We start from the raw sequence: 16,995 nt of genomic DNA, 5'->3' as shown, positions 1-16,995 counted from the left end.
TTTCAAGGGATCTTTTTGATAGCTCATCTTATCCTAATAATTTATGGCTTCTTAATGTTTAATGAAATACAGAGACGTCATTTGTAGTGATTCTAATAGATGTTCCTCTCACTAAGGATTTTTAATATGTTCTCATATATCTGTCAGTATTTGTTGACGTCCAAAGCACTGGTTCCAAGGAAGCCTGAATGTTAACTGCTAACGCTGAGTTATAATATTAATAATAGCACAGAGGCCTGACCTTAATTATAGAAAGTTCTTATAAATCAGGTAACCTCTCTTGTCCATTAGCTTATAGCTGACTCATTAAAACATTTCTTGTAAGTATACAGTTTTCCAAATATTGGAACCAGTTACAAACCTCTTTAACAAACTGTAAGTGGAAAAAGGAAAGATTACATATTGCTACTTGAGATGTGATGTAGAAAACCTAGGTAATCTAAGATTTCTATTTATTTGTCATGGTATGCCTTTGAAATATTAAAGGATGAGTCAACTTTGTTAGAAATATCGAAATGTCCAGAAAATTCAGGAAGAATTTACAGGTCAAGGATGTAAGCAATTTTATCCTACCTCTCACGACAATATCCTTCACTAACTTCTTCCTCTGAGATGGATGGTTGTGGCCAAGTGTTGGGAGCAAGAATGACATGAGACATTATTGTAATCTTGGAATTTATCAAAACTTTGTTAAAGGGAGCCTTTCTCCTTGAGTGAGAACTACATAGCACCTTAACCTAATGTGAATTTCCACAATGGATTCCATTTGCCAATAAAGTCTCTGAAGATTCTGCAATTCAATGATCCCTATCATGTTTTAAATATCTCTAGGGTCCCCAGAAGACCACAATTAGTGAGGACATAGATTGTTGGAATCAAGGAGGCAGACTGTGCAACAAAATGTATAGAGCCATTATAAAATCTCAGTAATTCCAATTAAATGGGAGAAAGGTATTATGAATTCATGACACTCCATTATTTTTACCATAGTGAAAGCTTTACGGCTGTCACTAAAGGAAAAGGGAAAAGTACTCTAGGATAAATTTGAATGAACAGATTTGATTTATTTGTAATTGACAGATTGTTTTAAATACTTTCAGCTTCTGAGTTACCTGAAAGTGGTATGCATCTTAGACAGCTTACTAGTACAAGCCAGCTGGAGCTTACTTTGCACTAATAATGGTCCTGCTCTTAGAACCATTATTCACAGAAATAGAAAATTAAAGGTCCACTCGTTTCTGGGACTTCATAAATCGTGAATTGGTGGGATGTGAATTCCACTAATTGTACTTAAGAAACTAATAGGCTTTGGTTGCAGGTTTGTACTCTGATCTTATTCTGATAGTGAGATCTTATGTGAGAAGGGGTTTTATTTCTACAGGCTTGGGGTAGATGACACTGCCTCAGAATATGGGTGAGACTGTGGTTCTCAATCGACTGACCTACCAATTGCTAGAATGTTCGTATTTTGGGATCTCCATCTTCACTCTGCTGGCTCAGTAATACATTTGATTTGGTTTTACAGAGATGAATTTCAAGGAAAACATCACCTAGACTTTACTTCAAATTATCCTGAGGTTCAATACATTCTACTGATGCCCCAAAATGCCAGGCTCATAATCTGCTGTTATGATACAAGACTTGGAGAAGGTAAATGTCCTGTCAACTACAATCCCTCTTTATTATTTTTAAGGAGGGCTAGTTTCCATTATCAAAAGCAGATAAGGAATACCAGCACTCATTTGTCATTCAAAATGGAATGCTTACTTAGCTGGGAATGAATGAAAACCATCATGTGGTAGGTTTGTTTTTTTAATCGTGGCAATAAAGGCACAACTCAAGGTCAGGGAAAATTCAAATGTGGCTCCACTGGGTTGCTTACATTTTTTGGATAGGTGGGAGAGACAATTTTCCAATAGGAACCTGGGCTTTGAATACATTTTCCCCCCTAAAACAGAGATAAGGAAAAGAAACCTGACATTTTTTTCTCATCTTCTGACATGGTAATTAGTTATTATATTACCAACACACAGATTTTAGTTCCAGTTTAAATTAGTTGTTCCTTACCCACACTTTTATAAGGTTAATCCCACCTCACATGAAGGTCCATGGCATGGGACAAACAGGCCATTTCATGAGTGAGTGAGCATGCACAGACACCAAGAGGACCACCAGGCCCTTTTCTTCTCACAGGTTCTGGGTAAGAAATGCTAAAAGGACCAACTTGCCATTTAGGATTTCAAGCCGACACACGGTGAGATTTTTCTGCATGGCCATCTCCCAGGCACCTCTGAGTCAAAATAGGACCCAAATTAAACTCATCTCCCTCCTATGAAAACTGGTCACCCTTTTGCCTTTTCCATCTCTCCGAAGACCACCATCCATTTAGTAGGATGAACCATAACAAGGTCATTAATAGCTGAATATAAGCAATTTCAAACAGATCAGCCTTAATATCCGTTCAGGTCAGAAACCTGGGTGAAATACTTATCACCGCACTCTCCCTGAAATTCAACGCTTACTACTAGCCAATCACGAGGACTGGTAAATACTACTTCTTGGGGAGGTTCTGAATCCATCTTTAGGGCACCCACCATAGCCTACCTCATCAGCAACTGGTCTAGCGATGCCACTGTCCACACTGCAATGAACTAGTGTGTCCTCTTTAAAACACAAGTCAGATCATGCCACTTCCAAGCTAGAGATCAGTCAATGGCTTTTCAATGTCCTTAACACAAAGACCAGACCATACAACTGCTACTGGCCTCTTCATTCACTCTATGTTCTGGTTACTCTACCTTCTTTTTTTTTTTTTTTTTTTTTTCTCTACCTTCTTTAATTATCCCAAACATGCTCCTTCCCAATTCAGGGCCTTTGAACATATTACTGTATCTGCTTAATACCCTCTTCTCTCTCATTGCCAACCAGGCCCTTGTCACCCAGTGATCCCCACTTCTCCGGTGTTCATGCCTCAGCATAAATGCAACGTCCCAAAAGAATCTTCTATGACCTTTCTCTGACCAGTGTGGAACCCCAGGTTACATATATCCATGGGACTTCAGCATAGATCATACTTTCAATTACCTGTCCAGTGCCCTGCTAGGCTCAAACTCCAAGGGAGCGAGGCTATCACTAACTTGCTCATTACCATATTGCCATCACTAACCCAAGGCCTAGTACTTAATGGGCACCAAGTAAATGTTTGCCAAAAGCACAAATCTGTCACAAATGTCAAGAGTGCAATTCATAAGTCAAAGCTGCCATCTTTGCTCCATGACAGACATCAGTTTTGATATATCTTTGGTGAGGGGTCTGGGTGGCTCAGATGATTAGCCATCTGACTTCAGTTCAGGTCATGATCTCATAGTTCATGAGTTTGAGCCCCACCTTGGGTTCTGTGCTGACAGTTCTGAGCCGGCTTTGAATTCTGTGTCTCCCTCTCTCCTAACTGACTTGCGCTCTATCTTTTTCTCAAAAATAAACATTAAGGGGCGCCTGGGTGGCTCAGTCGGTTAAGCGGCCGACTTCAGCTCAGGTCACGATCTCGCGGTCTGTGAGTTCAAGCCCCGCGTCGGGCTCTGGGCTGATGGCTCAGAGCCTGGAGCCTGCTTCAGATTCTGTGTCTCCCTCTCTCTCTGCCCCTCCCCCGTTCATGCTCTGTCTCTCTCTGTCTCAAAAATAAAAAACGTTAAAAAAATTAAAAAATTAAAAAAAATAAACATTAAAAAAAATTTTGATATATCTTCAGTGATTTTTCTATTTAGGATTTTTAAAAAGGTAACAAAAGCATTCAATTAAAAAATTAAAAACTGAAAGCCTGATCCAGAACTCTGGGCCTTTTTTGAACTATTCCCTAGCATGGCTACATCTGGCAATAGTTATTGTTATAAGAGAAATAATAACAATCACAAAGACTCATAATACAAGACATGCTTTGGATGCTCTCAGTCCCTCAATCTTGTGGAAAGACAACTTTTTTTTTTAAAGTTTATTTATTTATTTTGAGGGAGAGAGAGAGAAAGAGAGACAGAAAGAGGCAGACAGTGAGGAGACAGAGAATCCCCAGCAGGTTCTGCACAGCTAGCACAGAGCCCAATGTGGAGCTTGAACTCACGAACCGTCAGAACATGACCTGAACGGAATCAAGAGTCGGACACTCAACCAACTGAGCCACCCAGGTGCCCCTGGAAAGACAACTTCTTGCACACAAGAACCCTTTCTCTATATCTTGAAGAGTAAGAAAATCAACTACAGAATCCAAGAGAAACACATTTTCAGCTTTAACTAAAATGTTTAACACCAGTTAATTTCACCATGTTTGCAAGAGCAATTGTCTCCTGAGAACACCTTATTAAAGGCTCGTGTTCCTACCGGAAGAAAGAGTCTCTGAGCAGCACACGGTTTGAATAATTTCTTCCATTCCTGAGGGTTTCCAACCGAAAATGTGATGGGGTAAATTCGGTGCTCAAACTTCTTTGTATATGAGTCAGGCCACTGTCGTAACTAAAAAACAAGGAATACAAGAAGAGGATGATTAGGCCCCAGAGATACGGAAAACATCTGAAGCTTCTGGATGTTCAAGTGGACACTATTCAGGCAACTTACACAGAAAATCTAACTTCACCACCACTATTAGTGCTCAGTGAATGAAAGACCATGGCTAGAATTAAAAAAAATAATAATGATAACATCCAGAGTTGGCAAGGGTGTTAGGAGGCTGGTACATAAATAACACAAGGGGAGTATAAATTTGAGTAAACTTCCAAGAGGGCACTTTGGAAACTGGCAATAACCAACTTCAAAAGATAAAGGCACAAGACTTTCAACACAACCTACTTTGTAATAAAAAAAAAAAAAAATCCTTGTGAACAAACTAAATGACCAATAAGTACGAACTGGGAAAATTAATTATGATAGAACTATACAATAGACTACTGTTAACAGTTAAAATAAGGTAGATCTATATTTTCTGGCATGGAAAAATGTTTATGATAGTTAGGTTTTAGAAAAAGCAAAATAAAAAAGAAATTTCATAATATAAGTTCTGTCTTGGAAAACATATGCATATATATTTTATATGGAGAGAAAAATCTCTACAGATGGACACTGAATTGTTACATGTGGGCACCTGTGGAGGTGGTGGTGGTGATTTCATTTTTTAAGTTTATACTTCTGTGTTCTTTAGAACTTTTACAATGAGTATATATTATTTTCTTTGCATATATTATTTCATTAATGGGCTTTAGTTTTCAGAGCAGTTTTATGTTTATAGAAAAACTAAGCAGGAAGCATAGAGTTCCCATCTACCCTTCCCCCTTTCCCTCTCTACCCCCCAGTTTCCATTTCTATTATCTACATCTTGCATTAGTGTGGCATATTGTTGCAATTGATGAACTAGTATCAATATGTTAGCAAGTAAAGTCCATAGCTTATCTTAGGGTTCACTCTTTGTGTTGTACATTCTATGGATTTTGACAAATGTATAATGGCAGGTATGTACCACTACAGAATAGTTTCAGCACCCTAAAAATCCCTTCACCATTCCCTCCCACTGAATTCCTACAACCACTGATTATTTTTTTTTAATGTTTATTTAATTTGTGAGACAGAGTGAGAGAGAGAGAGGAGCAGGGGAAGGGCAGAGAGAGAGAGAGAGAGAGAGAGAGAGAGAGAGAATTCCAAGCAGGCTCCGAGCTGTCAGCTTGGAGCCCCAATGTGGGCCTCTAACTCACAAACCGTAAGATAGTGACCTGAGCCAGAATTGAGAGTCAGCCGCTCAACCGACTGAGCCACCCAGGCACCCCTACAACCACTGATTATTTTACTGTCTCTTAGTTTTGCCTTTTCCAGAATGGGATATAGTTGGAATCATACAGTATATAGCCTGTTCAGATTGGCTTCTTATACAGAGCAGTATGCATTTAAATTTTCCCTATGTCTTTTTGTAGAATGATAGCTTATTTATTTTTTATTTTATTTTTTTTTAATTTTTTAAACATTTATTTATTATTGAGAGACAAGAGACAGAGCATGAACATGGGAGGGGCAGAGAGAGGAGGAGACACAGAATCCGAGGCAGGCTCCAGCCTCTAAGCTGTCAGCACAGAGCCCGATGCAGGGCTCAAACTCACAAACTGTGAGATCATGACCTGAGCTGAAGCGGACACTTAACCGACTGAGAAATCCAGGTGCCCCAATAGCTTATTTATTTTTTAGAGCAGAATAACGTTCCATTGTATGGATATACAATGGTTTGTTTCTACATTTACCCATAGAAAGACATCTTGCTTGCTTCCAATTTGGGGTGATCACAAATAAAGCTGCTATAAACATTCATGTGCAGGTTTCTGTGTGGACAATTTTTCAATTCATCTAGGGAAAATGTCAAAGAGTCTGATTGCTGGATTGTATGGTCAGTCTCCATGTAGCCTTCTAAGAAATGGTCAAACTGCTTTCCCAAAGTTGCTGTGCTGTCTTGTGTTCCCACCAGCAATGAGATTTTCTGTTGCTCTACCTCCTTGATAGCATTTAGTGTTGTGGACCTTAGCCATTCTGATAGGCGTGTAGGTATCTCGCTGTCTTCAGCTGCAGTTCCCCAAGGACATTTGATGTTGAGCATCCTTCCGTATGCTTATCTGCTTCCCCACTGACACCATAGTTCTACTTCTAAGAATTTTCTAAGGAAAAATTCCAAAAGTACATTCATATTTATTACAAGGTTATTTATCATAATGTTGTCTGTGACAGTGAAAAGTTGGAAACAACCTAAATAACAATTTGGTTAAATAAGCTCTGGGGTTTGTCTACAGAACAGAATATGATGCAGCAACTAATGACAACAATGTACAATGAGCGTTGGCAAGCTGTTGGTTGTACAAGGATCAAATCCAACCTGCCACCACAAGCACATAGCCAAGAATGATTTGATATTTTCAAATAGTTAAAAAAATAAAAACAAATGTAATATTCTGAGACATGTGAAAACGACATGAGATTTGAATTTCGGTGTCCATAAATAAAAGTTTTATTGGAACACTGCCACACCTAATTATTTACATATTTCTATGGCTGCTTTTACAATGAATATCAGAGCTGAGTAGCTACGAGACCACACAGCATGCAAAGCCTAAAAAAGTTACCGTCTGGTACTTTACATAAGAAAGAAGTTAACCCCAGTTTTAGAAGAAATTCAATAATATAAGACTCAGTGGTATAAAAGGGAATGTAGGATACGATCTCATTTCTGATGTTTACATGAAAAGAAAAAGAATATAAATAAATACATAAAAATTGCTCTCCCTGACCATTAATAGGAAGGTTGATTTTTTTCCTTTATAGTTTTATGATTTTTTAATAATGTACATATAATGCTTATATGGTCACATAAAAATGTTTGAAGAGGGGCACCTGGATGGCTCAGTTGGTTAGGCATCTGACTTCTGATTTCAGCTCAGGTCATGATCTCATGGTTCATGAGTTCAAGCCCCATGTTGGGCTCCCTAGAGCCTGCTTGTGATTCTCTCTCTCTGCCCCTCCTCAGCTCGCACACACTGTGCACGCACTCTCTCTCTCAAAATAAATAAATAAACTTCAAAAATGAATAACTTTGCAATTTTGAGATGGATATATGGGAGGGAAATCTCAGAATGAGAAAGAGGAAGAGTGATAAAGGATTTAATAACTGATTTATGAAGGCCACTGACCAATGAGAAGCCACAACCAGGCACAAATACCCAGCACAACTGCACCAACACATCAGAACGGACACCGGGCACAAACACTCAGTACAACTGTGCGACGGCACAACAGCCCAAAATCAGCCCTGGAAGGGGAATGGGAAGGTCCCATGGTCTGTTGCTTCCCTTGATTCCTTGATCTTTAGGATCCTACCTTCTAGGAGGGTTTATCTACCTTTGCCAATCTACGTCTTTTAACTGGACTGTTCAGTCCTTTTACATTTAAATCAATGCATGTATTTGAACTCCAGCCACTGAAAGTTCCTGCTGACACCTATTCCTGTGGCAGAACCACACACCACACCCACAAAGAAGGCTGCCATCCCACTGGCCCTACCTATCACCAGAATGCAACGGTGGTTATCCCCACTTCCGGGTCCCACTTTTTCCTGACAGATGAGCCAAGCCTAAAGCACACGTCTGATTCGCGAGTTGCCTAGAGAGGCAAGGAAATCAACCAGCTGGCATTTTCAGCTTCTAAATTGGGAGATGACAAGACCAAATGAAACTCCAAAATATTAAGTATCTATATTATACTTGGTAAATATCACCAGACATACTGGACTCACACAGCTTAAAAAATTTTTTAAAGTCTACTTAAATATAGAATTCACCCATAAAACAGCTTCTAGAGGAGTCATGAATCAACTGGCACTTTGTTTTGTGTTTTGCCCTAAGATATACGGCCCTGAGCTTCGCCAGAAGTTATCACAAGAAACTGGATATTCCCACAATGCCTCGGTTTTGTAAGGGACACTTTCGAGGAGGGAGGCGTAACTTGCCCCTGCACACCGGCATCTCCTGTGGCTTCACACAGACTAACTGCTGCTAATCTACTACTTCGGAGCTAACAAAGTGCCCAACATACTGGAGATACTCCAAAGAATCTTCGTGGAATGAAAGAATAAATAGATGATCTGAGTCAGCTTCACAAGTATGCTCTACAGTAAGATTCATTTGCCCTTCGATACAGGTGAAGAAATTGTGACTGAGAGAAGTTCTGTAACTTACATAGGAGACAAGGTTTTTTTTTATCTAAACTGGCACCATAATCCTTGCATGGGAGAGAAAGGGATGAGGCCATATGCCCTGCCTGTCTTTTAGCACCCTAGTACAATTTCCTTTGTTAGTTGAGCTTCACTGGTCTGATAAAGACCTGAGGAAATGAGCCATCAAAGGAATAAAATCATCAGAGCAATTCAAATGATTTTTCAAATTCAATGATTTTCCCATGCAAGTCAGTTCCTAATTTATAATGTGCCCATTACTATGGCTCATGGCAAATTACCCCCCAACTTAGCAGTGTAAAACAACCATTTATTATGTTCACAGATTCCACGGCTCAGGTGTTCGGACAAGGCACAGAAGGATGGCTTACACTGCTGTATGATGTCTGTGGCCTCGGCTAGGAACTTGAAAGGCTGGAGGCTAGAATCTGAAATGTGGTCCACTCACATGCCTGGCAGTGGAGGCTAGCTACGTGCTGGGGACCTCAGCTCCTCTCTGAGCAGGCCTCTCCACACGAGCCCTCTGTATGGACTAGTTTGGGCTTCCTCACATGTTGGCCAGGTTCCTGGGGCAGGTAACCCAAGAAAGAGTGAGGCAGAAGCTGTATCCTTTCCATGCCCTAGCCTCAAATGTCACCTGAATATTACATTAGCATACTCTCTTTTATACATACATACGTATGTAAGACATAAGTAGATGTGTATGCATTAGCTATTACCTTATCACAAGTTATCCCCAAAACTTAGTAGCTCAAAACCACAAAAACGTATTCTCTCATGTAGTTTCTTAGAGTCAAAATTCTGTAAGCTGGGCTGTTCTGGCTTGGGTGGCTCATGAGAGTGCAGTCCAAGTTGTGACTGGGGCTACAGTCATCTGAAGGCTTCATGGGGCGGGACCTTCCATTTCCAAGCTCACTCGTGTGTTACAAGCAGCTTTCAATCCTTATCATGTCGACCTCTACAACGGCTGCTCTGACATGAAAGTGGCTTACCCCATGGCAAGTGACCCAAGGGGAAAGTGAATGTGACCAAGATAGAAAGCGCAGTGCCTTTTAAAACGTAATTTCAGGGGCCCCGAGTGGCTCAGTTGGTTAAGTGTCCGACTTCGGCTCAGGTCATGATCTCACTGTTTGTGGGTTTGAGCCCTGCATCAGGCTCTGTGCTGACAGCTCAGAGCCTGGAGCCTGCTTTGGACTCTGTGTCTCCCTCGCTCTGTGCCCCACCCCCACTGATGCTCTGTCTCTCTCTGTCTCAAAAATAAATAAACATTAAAAATTTATTAAAAAAATAAATTAAATGAATAAATAAATAAATAAATAAATAAATAAATAAATCCTAACTTCAGAACTGATGTTGCGTCGCATCCTCCCTATGCTGCTGGTCACAGAGGCCAATCCTGGGTCAGTGAAGGAGGGAAGCACAGGAGGATGCGAGTAACACAAGGTGGGGGTGCTGGGGCTTCTCTGGAAAACACGGTCTGCCCCATATACATAATTGTACATACACGCATCTTCCTTCCCCTCATCTTTTTTAAGTTCAAGTCTAGTTTGTTCTGCTCCGTCTCATGTCCCAGCCTCTAGCACACAGTGGGTACTCAAGAAATACGTGTTAGATGGATATTGTGTAAGACATTGCTAGAGTTTGCCCACAGCTAGTTTATCCTCCCTTCCTGCACACTGAGCACTTCTCAGCCCCTTGCCGCTGGGTGAGCCTCGTGACTGCTTCTGGGCAGTTACATGTGAGCAGAAAAGACTCACATCGCTGTCAAGCTTAGGGAGTGAAATGCATAGTCATGAAGCACTTGTCTCTCTCTTTCCTGTATGGCATCCCAAGAACATTAGAGGCCAAATGTTCCAGCAGGTGCAACTCAAAGCATGAATAGTCTTGGAGCACCTGCCTGGCTCAGTCAGAAGAGCGTAAGACTCTTGATCTCAGGGTTGTGAGTTCGAGCCCCACGTTGGGTACAGAGATTACTAAAAAATATATATATATAAACTTAAAAAAAAAAAAAAAGAGCATGAACAGTCTTTGTCATCTTCGGTCCCAGACCTGAGTGCCTGTGTGAAACATGTAGCAGGCACAAGGCAAGTCTCTGAGCTTTTCAGGAGGTGTTACAGCAGCCTGACCTAGCCTATCCTGATTCCAGATACCTTAGCTCTTTTGATCAATGCTACTAGCTTCAAGTTACAAACAGGGAAGCTGAAGCTCTAAAAGGCCACCAGGCTTGCTGGAGATCAAGCAGAAGGTGTACAGTGGAGGTGAGGTTTGCATTTGAGTCTTCTGCCTACTAGCTTGAGATGGAGTACGGTACAGTGGTTAGGCTCACGGAGCTTTGAGTCTGTGACCTTGAACTGACACCTGATGAGCAAACCACTAACACTCTCTGTGCCTCGATGATCTGTTTGCAAAACAGAAACAGGAGTGCTACCTTCCCGTGAGGGTTAAAGAAGAGTACATCACAAATCAGAAGCCCTTGATAGATGATAATCACCATCACCATCACCATCATCACCATCTCCTGTCCCCACAGCTTCAAGAGCAGCTAACCACGTGTGTTCTATCCCCTTCCCCTTCCTTTGACTCAGATCTTTTTCAAGGCAGTTTCCAATCAATTTCAAAGCTTCAAGACTATTTGTTCTTTGGCTTCCCTTGGTGAGGATGTCAAGATGACATTTTTCTTTAGGAAACCTAACATGTTTTCTAGCTTTCTGTTATTAGCCTTTCTCTGCTCAACATGCCTCTCTGGCATTTCTCATTAGTGCGGCCAACCTGGCGACAGGAGGCCGCCCTGCTTTGACCCCAGTCAATAGACACAGAGCAAAACAGGCTCTCACTCTCCCAGTACTCGAGGCCTTACCACAAAAGAAAACTTCCGAGACAAAGCAAAGTTTGGTCTGCAAAGTCACACATGTACCTAGACTGAGGACAAGAGGTGGTTCCAAAGTTCTCCTTGTGTACTGGTAAAAAATCATTACTTGTTCCTCACTGTAGGAAAAGTCAAATAAACAAGGATCCAGATATACAACAAAATACTGTTCAGCCACCAGAAGAGAAGAGGTAAGAATGTTTGAGTCCTGACCTGGAATGATGCTGACAATATGGTTTTAAGGGGGGAAAAGCAAGTTCCAGAACAACACATAGAGAATAACTCTGATTTTGTAAAAGAAACACACTTGAATCCAGGCACATACAATTGCATGTGTTAAACATGTAGATGTTTAATTTTTTTTCAGTGCCAAAAGGTGACTTTATTAAAGCACAGGGATAGGACCCACGGGCAGGAATAGCTCCCCAAACATGCAGATGTTTATATATACAAATACACATGTACACACATATACATATACTCACACAGATACATACATACACACACACACATCTGCACATGAAAAAACATGGAAAAATAACTCAAAATCATTAACTCTGATAGTATCTTATGTGAGACTGAGGGTAGCAAGGACTCGTACCTTTTAATTCATAACATCTGTATCATTTGAATTTATTTTAATGAACATCTATTACTTGTCATTCAAAAAACATATATAAATAGATTTTTTTAAAAAGCTACCTGTCCCCCAAATAAGAACAATGTTAACGACACCAGAGGCTCAAGCCCTGGGCTTCAAGGGCATCATCACATAGAACCCTTACGATCTCTGTAAGGCAAGTGTAATGATCCCCGCATTATAAGTAAGAACAGTAAGACTGACAGTCAAGAGTTTATGGCCACACAGCTGAGTCCACAGCAGAAATACATTAGCAACCAGGATATGCATTTCCCAAAATGCAGTCTGTCTGCACTCAGGAACATGGTGCTGCCATTTATACACATTCACCTGCTTCTCAAACTCGGGCTTCAGAGAGTCTTCTGTGAAGATGTGGAACTGGATCTTCCTGTGGCTAAAGAGTACAGCTGATTTGAGCATGACCAGTGTCTCCTCCAGCCGATTGCCACAGGCCACCACGGCCAAGTGGATCCAGAGCTCTGGAGGCAGCACAGCCTGGAAACTCCTGAGTTCTCCAGGCCTCCTAGGAAGAGGAAAAACAAGTTAAAGCTATTACTAAACTCATAAAAAACAAAACAAAACAAAACAAAAAAACCCAAAACAACCCAGCTAGTGAATAGTTGGAACATTTCAAAACATGAACAGGCACAATCTGTTATATTTTATAAAGTGATAAGCATTTTGACAATTCTTCCTGCTTAGAGAAAAATACCATTTATTCCCATATTTATCCTGGCAATAGCAGCATGAGTCACTGTTTGGCCTGCCTTAGGTGTCTGAGACTTTTTCTGCCCCACTCAGCTGTCGAGTGCCTGCTGCCTGCCGAATGGCCCATGTTTGGAAATAGCATTGCTAAGCTTCAACAGCTGACACAGGGGTTGTGGTGCTCACACTCAGAGAGGCCACGCAAATTAGATTTGAACGCAACATGAACAAGACAAGGGTGGGTCGTGGCTTTCCCATGTGAAACGAGCAACATGATACTTCCATCATCTGGATGGTTTTAGGTTGCGGTGGAATGCATGACCACCGCACCAAAGGAAAACCATGCGAGTCCAGGAGGTGAGCAAAGAAAAGAACATATGTGCCTCCATCACATCCTCGGAAAGTCTTGAAGAAACAGGTGTTAATCCTAACTGTCTCGCTCAAGATTCCTGAGGTGGTAGACTTGAAATTCAGCCTCCAGCATGTAAGTCGTATTAATGAGAAACAGGCAGGAGAGGAGGCAGGTTGAGCTGAAAATTACCAAGGTATCAGATACTGAGTCAACAGCTGAGAGGGGAATAGGGTCCAAGAGTCCAGAATCATCATCCAGCTATTTCCTTGTAATAAAAGATTTGTTCCAGACAAGGAGACGCAGCCAAGCCTCAAACACACTACTGAGAGACATTCGCAGGCAAGTTGGAAGGAGTTGGCCTGGAAAAGGTGCCCTGAGACAAATGAAACTAATTTACTTGCACAAAAGAGTTGGAGGCCAGGGAAACTTGGACGAGGAATGCTACCTTCCTTCCAAAAGCTTCGAGTCCAATCAGTGCACTGCTCCATTATCCACTGCTCTGCTGAATAATGGAAGTCTTGCTCCAGATTTCTTTCATCAAGAGGAGAGGTGAAGATGTGGGTGGGGCACTCCGGACAGCTTTCCAATTCAGTTACTTACGAGCATGCTCAGGGGAAGCTCAACGAAGTCCAGATGCCGAGAGACACTCAGATTCCACTGACTTCAGGGATCACAGGAAGACACTCGAGATGTCCTAAGCATCTTCCAATGTTGTCCTCTTCTCTTCGTCCTCCTCCTGCTACCTGATGAGGCCACCATCTTCTCTCACTTCGATTGCTCTGTCAGCTCCCTAGATGGTCCACTTGCCTCCAGTCTTATCCTTAACTCCCACCCTCTGATTTCTTCTTGTTGGCACCAGAGTGAAGTTCTTCTAAAATGCAATTAGTATTGTGTTATTCTTTTGATTAAACTAAGGTAAGGGCTCCTGACTGCCCTCAAGATTGAGTCCAAAGTGATGATCATGGCTCCTATTTACATCTCTAGCAACTGCCTCCAGCACCTCCAGCCTCGGTGGACAGCCCTTCATAACTGTGGCCACAGTCACATATTCATACTTTCCATCCATTTTCACTTCTGGTCAGCAGACTGCTGAGTTGTCTCCAGGTCTTGGCACATGTATTCTCTCTCTCTCTTCCTCTCTGTGTGTGTCTCTCAGAAATTTTCCCCTCTGCTCTTTTTCTTGCTAACTTCAGGCCATTTATTAACCAACAAATCTATACTGAGTACCTACCATGCGCCAGGCACTGCTTTAGGTACCAGGAAGACAGCAGTGAACAAAACGGACATAGATGCCTGCCCTTGAAGAAATTACATTGTCAAGGTGGTAGGGGAAAGACAAAGAAGGAAGTAGCACTCAAGGCAAATAGTAACTAAATAGCTTATATAGAAAGTTATCCGGCGATAAGGACTATGAAGGAGGTATACCCTTGAACAGGGAGGGATACAGGAGTGGCCGATGGGCTGGTAGATATTTTTACGCAGTGCAAAGTTGGGAACGTCCTCACTAAGATGGTGAGATCTGACGACAACTTGAAGGAGGTGAGGATATGAGTCATGGGCATTTCTGGGTGAGGAGCACTCCAGGCAGAGGAGACAGTGAGAGCAAAAGTACACAATCAGGAGCATGTCTGGTAAATTCAAGGACCCCTGCCATAAGGACTCTGATGTCTTCCCTTCCTGGGCCCTGTGGGTGGGTTTTCATACCTACTATTGAAGCCAGCTCCCAATAACTTATGTAAAAGGATCAGAAGGCTGTGTCACAGATAATGATAAAATCACAGTCAGTTACAAATCATGCAAAAGACTGGCCAAAATATGCTACTGATAAGATTCAATGAAAACTCGTTTCCTTGAAATTATGCTCCATTTAGGAGCACAGGTATCATCCAAAGGTTCGAAAACAGTCAATGTAATAGCATAGCTACCTTAAATATGAAATACTGCCCCATTCCAAATAACTCTGTCCAGTTTAGCTTTACATATTGAGCTTCTGCTTGAACAAAGGCTTTGACATTAGTAATCAGGGAAATACAAATGTAAACAATAAAGTGATTCCATTTTATTTTCAGATTGGCAAAAATTAAGGAATAAAATAAACGTTGGATCATCCAAGCTTCAGAGTGGATATGAGTGTGGGGGACAGCTCAGAAAGAACCGGGGCAGTATAAGTTGACCCAAACATTTTGGACAACCATTTGGGAATGTCTAGGAGGAATGAAGATGCGCATACACCCTCCAGCCCTGTAGTCCTACACCTACATATGTAACCTAAAGAAATCTTTTACATTTACACAAGACCCATGCAACAATGTTCACAGCAGCCCGGTTTGTAATAGTGAAGAACTAAAAATAACATTGCTGTCCATGCAAAGGAGAACATGAATATATGTAATGTGGTTTTTTTTTGTTTTGTTTTTTGTTTTTTGTTTTTTTTTAATTTTTTTCAACATTTTTTTTTTTTATTTATTTTTGAGACAGAGAGAGACAGAGCATGAATGGGGCAGGGGCAGAGAGAGAGGGAGACACAGAATCGGAAGCAGGCTCCAGGCTCTGAGCCATCAGCCCAGAGCCCGACACGGGGCTCGAACTCACGGACTGCGAGATCGTGACCTGAGCTGAAGTCGGACGCTTAACCGACTGAGCCACCCAGGCGCCCCTATAATGTGTTTAAGAGGAATACTACATAGCAGTGAAAATGAACAAACCAGAATGTCACATATCCAAAGAGGAAAAAAGCAACTTTCAAAAGAATAATACCTTAGATGAAGCTTGAAAGCAAGCAAAGTAGCACTCTGTGTTGTTCACAGACTCATGTAGTAAAAGTAAACATACGGGAGGATGATAAACATCAGATGCAGGATGGTGGTTATCTCTGGGGATTTAAATTTTTTTAAGTTTATTTCTTCATTCTGAGAGTGAGAGAGAGAAAGCAAGAGCAGGGCAGGAGCAGAGAGAGGGAGAGTGAGAATGCCAAGCGGGCTCCAGGCTGTCAGTGCAGAGCCCAACATGGGGCTCAATCATACAATGACTTCAGCAGATATCAAGAGTCAGATGCTCTACCGACTGAGCTGCCCAGGTGCCCCTAAATTTTTATTTCTTAAGATGAGTGCTAGGTACACAGAAATTCATTATGTTAATATCTGTATTATTTTGTATGCCCAAACTACTTGACAATTTTTTTTAATGTTTATTATTTTTGAGAGACAGAGAGAGATAGAGCGCGAGCAGGGGAGGGGCACAGAGAGAAAGAGAGAGAGAGAGAGGGAGACACAGAATCCAAAGCAGGCTCCAGGCTCTGAGCTGTCAGCACAGAGCCCGACATAGGGCTCGAACTCACGAACAGTGAGATCATGACCCAGGCCGAAGTCAGACACTTAACCAACTGAACCAGGTGTCCAGACAATTTTTTTTTTTAATTAAAAAAAGCTTGCCCTCCTCTGCAGCCTACAGGCTACTCTCTGCAGACTTCCATGATTTGGGACTGCACAGTACAAAAAGCAGGGGCTAGGGACTGCAATCTTTCTTGGTGTCTGGTGACAGGTATTAAAAAAGAAAAATAAAGGCCTCTCCTGGTGGCAGGTCAAGTATCAGTGGTTGGGATTAACGAGACCTTTGCTGCCCCCACTCTCTTACTTCTCACATTACATTAAAAATCTCAGGCTTCAGGTAGTAAGCATTTCTGTCATGTG

At 41.6% G+C, this 16,995-nt stretch overlaps 1 protein-coding gene across 1 annotated transcript in view; it reads right to left on the bottom strand.

Annotated features, from left to right (window-relative positions):
• GXYLT2 (glucoside xylosyltransferase 2) overlaps positions 1-16,995 on the bottom strand; it is a 102,779-nt gene that overhangs the window by 67,333 nt on the left and 18,451 nt on the right. The window contains exons 2-3 of the mRNA XM_060631564.3: positions 12,580-12,772; positions 4,372-4,503 (exon numbers count right to left, since the gene is read on the bottom strand). Of these exons, the coding sequence (XP_060487547.2) occupies positions 4,372-4,503; positions 12,580-12,772 (325 nt within the window). The remainder of the gene's footprint in view (positions 1-4,371; positions 4,504-12,579; positions 12,773-16,995) is intronic.

This window comes from Panthera onca, chromosome A2 (assembly GCF_046562875.1).
Source record: "Panthera onca isolate mPanOnc1 chromosome A2, mPanOnc1 haplotype 2, whole genome shotgun sequence".
In the NCBI taxonomy this organism is placed as follows: domain Eukaryota; kingdom Metazoa; phylum Chordata; class Mammalia; order Carnivora; family Felidae; genus Panthera; species Panthera onca.
This window is presented reverse-complemented; position numbering and strand designations above follow the sequence as displayed.